Source organism: Stegastes partitus, unplaced genomic scaffold (genome assembly GCF_000690725.1).
Source record: "Stegastes partitus isolate 25-593 unplaced genomic scaffold, Stegastes_partitus-1.0.2 Scaffold154, whole genome shotgun sequence".
Lineage (NCBI taxonomy): Eukaryota > Metazoa > Chordata > Actinopteri > Pomacentridae > Stegastes > Stegastes partitus.
Window position 1 is genome coordinate 31207 of NW_007577885.1, and position 10291 is coordinate 41497.

At 39.7% G+C, this 10291-nt stretch overlaps 1 protein-coding gene across 1 annotated transcript; it reads left to right on the forward strand.

The window, feature by feature from the left end:
- Positions 1 to 5546: 5546 nt before the first annotated feature.
- On the forward strand, positions 5547 to 10073 carry adoa (2-aminoethanethiol (cysteamine) dioxygenase a). The gene is made up of 2 exons (XM_008279303.1): positions 5547 to 6135; positions 8532 to 10073. Exons 1-2 carry the CDS (start codon positions 5800 to 5802, stop codon positions 8982 to 8984), a joined length of 789 nt encoding a protein of 262 aa, XP_008277525.1. The 5' UTR covers positions 5547 to 5799; the 3' UTR covers positions 8985 to 10073.
- The last annotated feature ends 218 nt before the right edge of the window (positions 10074 to 10291 follow it).

The window sequence follows — 10291 nt, forward strand, 5'->3', positions numbered from 1 at the left end:
AGCTGCTCTGTTGTAGAATCAGCTCCCAGTTTGGGTTCAGGAGGCAGAAATCCTCTCTGCTTTAAGATGAGGATTAAAACTTTCCTTTTTCATAAAGCTTATAGTTAGGGCTGCTCAGAGTCACCTGAACTGTCCCTTAGTTATGCTGGTATAGGTTTAGACTACTGGGGGTTTCCCATAATGTACTGGGCTCCTCTTCTCTCCTCTCCTCTCCTAGTAAGGTGAAAAGGGCCAAGGGACACGTCACTAAATATTAACATTGTTGTATTAACCTTCATTGCATTAGTATGTGTTATAAATTACTTGGTGTACTATTGTACCATGGCTCTCTCTGTCACTGTGATGAGTATGTCTGAATCAATCTATGGTCTGAATGAAGCAGTCCATCTATCCATCATCTTTACACTGTACTTAATCCTTGCTCGGATCGCGGTGTTGGGGTGTGTGTGTGTGTGGGGGGGGGGGGGGGCTGGAGCATCTCCCAGCTGACTTAGGGTGAAGGCAGGGGACACCCTGGACAGGTTGCCAGTCTATAATAGGGCTACACTTAGAGACAGACAACCAAGCACACTCACATTCACACCTACAAACAATTTAGAATCACCAATTAGCCTCAACATGTTTTTGGACTGTGTGGGAGGAAGCCGGAGAACCCGGAGAGAACCCACGCTGCATGAGGAGAACGTGCAAACTCCTTGCAGAAAGATCCCGGATGTCCTCACTGGGGACACAAACCAGCGACCTTCTTGCTGCAAGGCAGCAACCACCGCGCCGCCTTGCAGCTGAATGAAGCAGTGAGCACCATTAATGGGAAAATGGAAGTGTTTTGAAACAATGACTTGATATTGAGTTGGGTTTCAGCATTAGAATTTTTATGCATTTTGAAATGTAAAGTTGGTAATAAATTTATAAAATATAGTTTTAGGCAGAAAATTAACTATTTGGTGTTTTGCTGTGTTAAGAATTCAGAAAAAGTATCTTAAGTTCAGTAAAATCAACCAGAAATCTGAGTTGTAGCTATAGCTCTAATGAAGTGAATGAAGGTCAGTTTTCAGTGTTGTTGTTTTTTTTTTAACGGAACAAACATCTTTAAGCATTTCAAAGACAAGTGGCACAATCGGCAAATACTGTGAAGCCAACTGAATTTATGTTCACAGACGGATTGACCAGGAGACCATCACTAAGACCACGAAGATAGTGTGCTGGTGTGTTTGGCATAATTTGGTCAGGTTGCATCCGAACTACTGTATTCATTGAATAGAGTTTCTGAATATCCTCAACTTGGAAAGAGTTTTCCAAAAGTTCTATTTTCAGTAACCTAAAGCTGCGCTTGCGTCTAGATTAAGACACAGAAAAAGTTTGTGAACAAGGCCTCTGATAAGTGGTGCATCAACTTTAAACAAGAAACTTAAAACCAGCTGTTGCAGGGAAGAGAAGCCAGAACTGGCATTGTATGAAAAATTTTATAGTTTTTGTCAAGATTTGAGCTGCAGCATTCTGAACATGCTGAACACACTTATAACACAACTAGACAAGAGGAAAGGATGTTATAAGAATCAAGTTTGAAAGATGAATGGATTGCATGGATAGATTACTGCCGGTCTGGTTTTAACAATATTGCAAAGGTGCAAAATTGCTGTGTTCGTAATACCATTGATTTGTGGCTGCAATGTCAGGCAAGAATCAAAAATAACTCCACAGTGTCTGATAGTTGAGCATTAAGAAGTGACACAGCTACCAATGTTAAGGCCAGTTCTCATTCAGAAGACTGTACATGGCTCAATTACAGCATTTAACAGAGAAAAGTTCATGTTCATCCACAGTTTTTTCTCAGGTAGACATGTATCTAACTGAGGAGTTGGAAGAGTTCATTGACATATCATTGGCGTATCATCAGCTCATGAAAATTATCAATTACCAGCAATGTAAAAATAACAATTACCAATTACTAAACTTGGTTATTTTTATCTCCACTTACTGAGATTTATCTCAATTAATGAGTTGATTACTGTTTCTACACCAGTCTCTCTCAAAATGTTTCTTTTGCTAAAATTGCACAGAAAGAATTGAACAAATGGGTTTGTACATAGACATCCTCACTGTCTGACCCTCTGGGGTTTTTTAATGAGGTAATGAATTAATTAAAGAATTAATGAGTTTACCTCATGCCTCATCTAATGAAGACAGGTCTCTAAGCAACACACTCCTCCTCTTAAGCAGTGACACTGTGTCGGTGTAAACAACAGGAGTGTGTGTGTGTGTGTGTGTGTGTGTGTGTGTGTGTGTGTGGGCACTCGTGTGTGTATGTGTGTGAGATGAGAGAGAGAGAGCCTATAATAAACTGGCCTCATTATTTCTCAAGAGGATATTGCTTTCTTTGTGTCTCCCTCACTCCTCACACAGAATGCATCATACATAATGCAGCATGTACACGAATGCACTGAGTTACTCACACACACACAAGCACACACGTACACAAAATACACACATGTGAGAAGGTACTCAAACCTGAACCCACACAACTGTGCCAACTATTTAATTGCACACATGTGCACAGTAAGGTACGTTTGCTCTGAGAGTGTTTGGATGCCGGTGACTCAGCCCTGAGTTTTAGAGTGTTTGAGATGTGGGTGACTCAGCCTCATGTTTTGTTGTTGGATTGACCATGCTCACTTCCCTCTGCTGTAGCAGTCAGTGAGAGGCAAAACAGAGCACACCACTACTCCTATAGGTCAGCACCTGTTTGGCCTCGTAGATGTTTGACTTAAAACATTTCTCACCTTTCAGAACATCAAATACATCCTAGTATTTTTTTATTTTTTTTTTAAAAACCTTGACTTTGACTAGTGGCTTTCAGTCCATAAATGGTGACTGTAACCTGTTATTATGGCCTCAGTATGGCTTGTTATACATCAGATAATACAAAATAGGCAGTTTGTCTTCCCCCTCCACAGCAATCTATTTGACTGACGCCTCAACATCCACACAACATCCAGAAAGTGTGCTGCAGACGTAAATCACATACACTGGCAAGAAAAAGGATGTAAAGCCTTTGAAATGACCTGGTTTTCTGCATTAACTGGTTATAAAATTAAATTTCATCTGGAGACATGAACACTGAAGAGGTAACCAAGCTTCTATAGAGCTGCACCTAGACAACCACTCTGACATTAATCTGTAAGACACCTTGCAAAGCAGCTCCACATCATGATGCTGCCTCCTCCACTTAATAATACCATGACACAGATATGATGACATTTACATCATGATCTTAACCAAATGATTCAACTTAGGTTTCATTAGTCCCTGGAACCTTTTCCCAGCAGTACTGTCGAGTGTCAGGGTGCTCTCTGGCAAACTTTAACTGTGCACTGATGTTTTTTTTTTTTTTTGCAGAACGACAGCTTCTTCTGTTTTAACCTTCCATGGACAACATTCCTGTTCAATGATCTATGTATCACAGACTTGTGAACAGCAGTGTTACCCAGCCCCAATGATTCCTTTAAGTCTTTAGCTGATACTATGGGTTTCTTTTTTTCATCACTAAGCATTCTGTGTTGTGCGTTTGAAGTCATCTTAGTTGGACTCCCACTGCTACAGAGAGCAGCCACAGAGTTAAACTGTTTCAATATATAAACACTTTTGTAACTGTGGACTGATGAATTTCTGAAGCTCTTTGAGATCACTATGTAACCCTTTCTAGCTTTGTTCAACCGTTCTTCGTGATATGTCTGCTGATGTCTCTTTCTTGTAAAGATTCACATCAGTAGCTCTTTCATGTGGATAGCAGACTCTAGAACTGACTGAGTCTATACACAACTGGTAGAAATACGAAAACACAGAAATTCCCTCTTATGTTTTTAATTTGAACAAGACAGAAACAACCTATTACATATTACATTTTGTTTTAGTTAAGCATTATCTATGTGCAAATCAACATTTTGTGCAAACACAGCATATTCCTACCAAGTGGACCTATTACCCTGGGGAGGTGCACATCAGGCTATGGCATAGGGTCTGTAGCTACACCACATCTATGGCATACCTAACATATGGATTCAACCCAAAAGTATAAAACAAGCCTTAGAATTGGGTAATGTTTAGGCATAAAACCTGCTGGGTCAGCTCAGCCACTAGAGGGCTTAGTCACCTGAGAATCATTCTGCTGAAACAGCAGCACCAGTCATTTTTTCTTGAGACAGTCTCAATTAATGCAATGGCCTTAGCAATAAAAATGAAACACATGTTTTTCTCTTAAGATAAACTATATTACTCTATTTTGCAGTCCATTATTTGTGATCAGTAAGGTCTATACCGTACCATGTTAAACGCTGTGAGATGGCATATATTGTAAACTGCGCTATACAAATAAAATTGAATTGAACTGAGTCAGTTCAGGATTTAATGGTTCTGAAACTCTGCAAAACTGGAGCTTTAAGTATCAAGCAAATCTTTGGACACGTTTCCCCCAAATAACCGAATGATCAAATGCTATAAAAGTGAATGGAATTTAATTTGTGGTTAACAGAGCATCAAAAAACAACGTAAGGTAAAAATTCTGCAGCAACATATCATCTACTGTCAGTGTTTCCATTGTGCTATTTGAATGAATCCTGTGGCTATGTGCTGGAGACCCATACAGGAGCACATCATTTTTAGAATAGAATAGAATAGAATAGAATAGAATAGAATGCTTTTATTGTCATCATGCACTGAGTACAACAAAACTAAAAGACAACTCCAGTGGTGCAAAAGTATAAAAGTAAAAGTATAAAAAAGACAAATAAGAATATATAAATATATTTTCAAAAGGAGTCAGTAGGAAGTATATATAGTTAGCCAAACGGTAGAATAAATATATTGCACTGTTGCAGTAGGAACACTGGGGATATATGAGAATACAAATAATACAAATAAAAAATTATTATAAGAAATACAATATATAATATTATACATATAACATGGTATAGGATATAATAATTAAAACATAATTATAATTTAATATATATAGCATAGTATAGTATAGAATAAATAATAAATATGTATGATAAATAGTACAGACTATAGACTAATGTGCGTTCAGTATCCGTATTACACTTTGGTAGAAGAGCATGATGAACCACAGATAACAAAGCTAAACAAAACTGCATACAAATCCTGGATCTGGAAAAACACTAATGACATATTACTTGAAACTGTACAGTGAAAAGATGGACAGCACCCAGAGGCGGTGATGGAGGATGTGATGTTGGGTGGGGGAGGGCTGTAGAGAGTTCAATGGCCTGTCTGGCCTTTCCCTCTGCAACTCTGCTGCACCTTCAGGCACTCTGGGAAATGTAGTGTCGCTAAAAAGCAGGCTTTGTTTTATGTATTTTGGGTATATTAGTATATTCAATAAACTTAGAGAATTTAACACCGTTTTTTATCAAACAAGATGGTATAATGCAGTGATTCGCTGTTCTTGTTAATATGATTTAAAGTACTGTTTTATTTTCCATAAAACCTCATATCCCAGGCTGCTTTTCGGTGCGCAGGCTCCGTGAGCGCGGACCAGAGGGCTTGACGGTGGAAAATGACTGGAGGGAGGCTCGTATCTGGTGGCGAAAGTAGACAATATCACCATGAATTGTGGTTTGTTATCTTAGAAGTCGCAATTTTGTCTTTTTTAAACGTATACTAACCAACTCCGGAGTATATTTGGTGAGCCTGGAGGCTCAGGAAGCATTTTAAGAAGTTTTTTTTGCCGTCGGAACAGTGCCAGAGACACACCGATAACCGTTATTTTTTTCCTCCGCCAGAATGCCGCGGGACAACAAAACTCCTCTCATCCAGAAAATAGCCAAGCAAGCCTATATCACCTTTAACGGCCTTAAGTCTTCGGCCGGCGGGGATAGTAAAGTTGTAGCAGACAAACTGAGCGAGCTAATATCCGTAGTGACCGCCGTTAGAGCTGCTGACCTGAAAATTGCTCCCCGCAAAACCAAGCCGAGCTCCGGGGCAGCAGAGCTCCAGAGCCCCCCGGTCACCTACATGCACATCTGCGAGACGGATGTATTCAGCATGGGGGTGTTTCTGCTGAGGACCGGAGCCTCCATCCCGCTGCACGACCACCCGGGGATGAACGGGATGCTGAAGGTCTTTATACTTCATGTCCATTTTATCTGGTCCTGGATAGCCCCCTGTGTTCTCGGTGTTCTGGCTCTGAGTAGTTACCTTATTTTAGCTAGCTATAGAGAGCCAGGAAACACTTTCAGGACTCATGAAGCGTCAGTTTAAGCAGGTGCTTTAAATACTTTTTAGTTGGGCTACATTCAGTCACCTGTTGCACAAAACAAGTAAAAATTTGATGTAGTGTCATGATCCACCTTTGCACACAATTGAATTTGATTACACTTTGAAAACATGTCTTTTAGCCCAACGGATCTATTTTCCAGGAGTTTTCAGCATATAAGTATCACTTTGATTTCACATTGAAAACATGAGGCTACATTACAGCAAAATGTCTGATTTTCAAGGTGTTGGAGGCTCCATGTCTGCTGTCATGGTAACCACCTCATCCAAGACCTGTCAGGCCCCTGAGGCCAGTATGTAGCTGTGGACCTGTAGACTTACAGTCAACATTAGTTGTTTTCATAAGCTAGTGTCATTTGTTTCCCTAAGAATTTTAACAATTCATTGGCATCATTTTTTTTTAAAGCGACTGTCGTGAATGTGCAAACACTTGATTGTCAAACATTAAAAGCAACTTTCTGATATTTTATACATACATATGATCTAAATCAAGTTGAAGATAATGTTGGCTACAGTCTCACAGTACTTTCACCTCCAGTACACTTAATAATTCTTGGTGTAATTTACTTGACACATAGGAAATGAAGACAGTTTGATTAAACACTAAACTGACAACAGATAATGTCTTAAAGCCATAATTTGAGACAGAGTTTGTCTAAGAGCCCAGGCTAAGATGAAGGTTGGAACCTTAGGGATCTTAAACTGAACCGTGACTGGAATTTGCACGTAGTATGAGATCAACTACACCAAGACTCGCATCATTAGTGAATTTTGTGTGCATGCCTTGTAGAGGGACTCTCTGTCAAAATCAAGGTTTGTGAGCTGGGTTATTTGAGTGATTGTGCTCTTATTGTACAGACTGTTAAATGAATTGGGTTTCATCAGATTATCACAATCCAACACAGTACTTGCAGCACAGGAATACTTGCCTTGAACTTAAAGCCCCAATTCGGTCACTGTTTAGACCTCTAAAAGCTCATATCAGAGTTACATATTTAGAAATTTTCTTCCATCAAAATAAGCCCATCCTGCTTTAAAATGGCTTAGATGTAAATCTACACCATTGCAAAGAAACATTGGAGGCTATGGACATAACCAATGGTCAAAGGGTGCATTAGGTGCTTCCTAAACACTACTGAGTCTACTATTGGTGTGTTTTGGACATTTTCTTCTGTTAAAGAGTTTTCCTGACCAGTGAATGTTTACGGAGCCTGGGTGGGACTACAGTACTCTGTATCATAGCATGAAGCTGAACCTTTTCAAAGTCACACTGAATGCAAGTGGAGTAAATTCTGCTCCTGAAACCACAGAGGTGAATACATTGTTATAGCAATAACATGGCTGTGAACTTTGGTCATGGTGTTTTGTGTAATGATGAAGCCAAGATCGTGGATAGTGTGAAAATTCATCCCCAGCTGGCTACAGGTGCAGGATAAAAATAGTAACTAAACAGAGAGGTTTTGCATACACTAACTGTTGATATCCTCTAGCAATGCTATGACTGCAGCTTGTGAGATTGAAGTTTCCCCTGATCACAGATCAGATCACTTTTTCAACAGAAAAATATCATGTTCTGAACCAAGCTGTTCTAACTGTCATATCCAACCAACCTTTAATTGCCATTATAATTGTGATGTAGAGGATCCACGTTTCACCTGAGGCAGTATGTGCTAGTTACTTCGCAGGAAAATTCCAGCTTCAGTTTATCTGTGTGGCAAAATCATTTCAATAATATGTAAACTGTGTATGGTTTATCACATGACTTAAGTAGATATACAGATAAATTATCAGCAATTCTGTTTTTAAAATGGCACTTACTGACAAAAAATCCTACAAATGCAGGTGAAAACAGTAATATGTTCCTGGGAAGTAATCATTTTAACAGTCTAGGAAAACCTTTCAATGGAAGACTGTTACATCTACTATTCTGGCCGGCCGTGGTTCAGGAGGTAATGCAAGTTGTCCACTAATCACGAGGTGTGCAGTTTAGTGTTGACCCTGAAACCTCGATGGCAGGTGAGCACCTTGCATGGCAGCTGTGCCACCACTGGTGTGTAAGAGTGAACGAGAAACACATCGTAAAGCACTTTGTAGAACCTAGCTATGTTTAAAAGGCACTATGTAAGTGTGGATATTTTCCACGGTCAACTTTGATAGTAACAGTAAGAAGCTTACCTATATATTATTGCTCAGTAGTATTGTTTATTGTCTTTGCTAATTGTTTCCTGTGTCCTGTCCAGGTTCTCTATGGGAAGGTCAGCGTTCGTTGTTTTGACAAGATGGGGGATAACGTCAATGGAAGCACTGTCCCTCCTGAGTTTGACCCCCCACTGGCCCCTCTGCAGATGGGCTCTGTGTGGCGCTCTGTGCTCCGCTCTGACACTGAGTACTCAGAGACCAGCGGGCCGTGCCTTCTCACTCCTGTGCGGGATAATCTCCACCAGATCGACGCAGTGGAGGGACCTGCTGCTTTTCTGGATATCCTGGCACCCCCTTACAATCCAGATGATGGGCGGGACTGTCACTATTACAAGGTCCTGCAAACTGTGGCAGAGGAAGGAAAAGATGCAAAGGATAACCCGGAACAGCAGGGAGAGAAAGAGAAAGGTCAGACATGGCTGCTAGAAGTCCCTCAGCCAGAGGACTTCTGGTGTGGTGGGGAACCATACCCAGGCCCTGCAGTCTCTGTCTAAATGGACCGCTACTCAGAGGATTACACTGCAGTGTGTGACAGATGTAATATTGTGACATCCATCCATTTACTAGGGTAAATTTAGTTTTGTATTCTTCTGCAGGAAAGCCAAATATCTGGGTTTTATTACCTAGAACTCAAAAGGGTTGAATGCCTTGTTTGAGGATGCAGCAGGGAAAAGGGTTGTAGAAACAAGAGTTTGAACTGTGACACCACAGCGAGAGTGGGTCCGCTGAACTGCCTTCCACAAACCTTAAGTATTCCCATCAGTACTGGGAAAAGTGTTGACACAAGGAATTCCTATTCCTAATGTGGTATATTTCTTTGGACCATTATGTTGCCTTGTACACACAAGAATGTTATCAGCCAAACGTTGTGTGAATGGTGGGTTATCATTAGGATCTATGCTGTGTTTTGTAAAGCTTGGAAAGCTTTTTCCACATTATCTTATTTCTCTGCTGTCGATGACTCTCACATGACGCATTTTAACGCCAAAGACTGTAACTCAAGTCGTACCTGCCTTATGTGTGAATGTAAATGTATACTTAACAAGTAGGCCATTTCTATTGTACACACTAATTTCTTCTTCCAAAGTGCACACACTCCATTATATGTACTTTATTTTCTTTATATTCCTTTAACTTATTCCAGATAATATAGGTTCCAAACAGGTCTGGTCGGTTATGGGATAAAAAAGCTGATGTTCAGTGACTTCTACATACTCTGTGATGTATTATACTGTCATTTCACCTCATCTTCCTGGATCTGGAGTTACAGTATATGGCGCATATAATGCATCATTTAAAAGGCTTATTGAAATTATTAAATGAAAACAGTTAAAAATGAAAGCTGTATTAGAGAACTATAACATTTATATGGTAAAAGCCGACATATTTTCTGTACCACTTTTTACATGTAGCTTAAACTCTGTATCATTCCAGTCTGTATTTTACTGTACACTACTTTAGCTAATATCTTAACTTTCCTCTGGCTGACATTTGACTCCACACAGATCTATGTGTCAGTTCGACAATGATTGTGTTACTTGATGTTGTATGTGGAACAATAAAACAGATGAGGATTCTCATTAGTAATCATAGTCCTTTATTGTTCTTGAGTTTAAAATCAAAATTTGGAGTTCATACCACACAACCTAAAGCAACAAGTATTTAATGTTGGAAAGTTTTCTACATGTTTGTCTATATGTTGTGTTATTGTGACATACAACTACATGTGGTTCAGAAAATATAATGAGTTGATTTGATTTGAGATGGCACTTTTCATGACAGCTCAATTCTTTTTGCTGTT

Bases quoted from the DNA above. Each gene is read 5' to 3' on its own strand.
- adoa (XM_008279303.1), top strand. From the start codon at position 5,800: ATGCCGCGGGACAACAAAACTCCTCTCATCCAGAAAATAGCCAAGCAA. The intron at 6,136-8,531 runs GTCTTTATACTT...TGTCCTGTCCAG, and splicing joins GGATGAACGGGATGCTGAAG to GTTCTCTATGGGAAGGTCAG.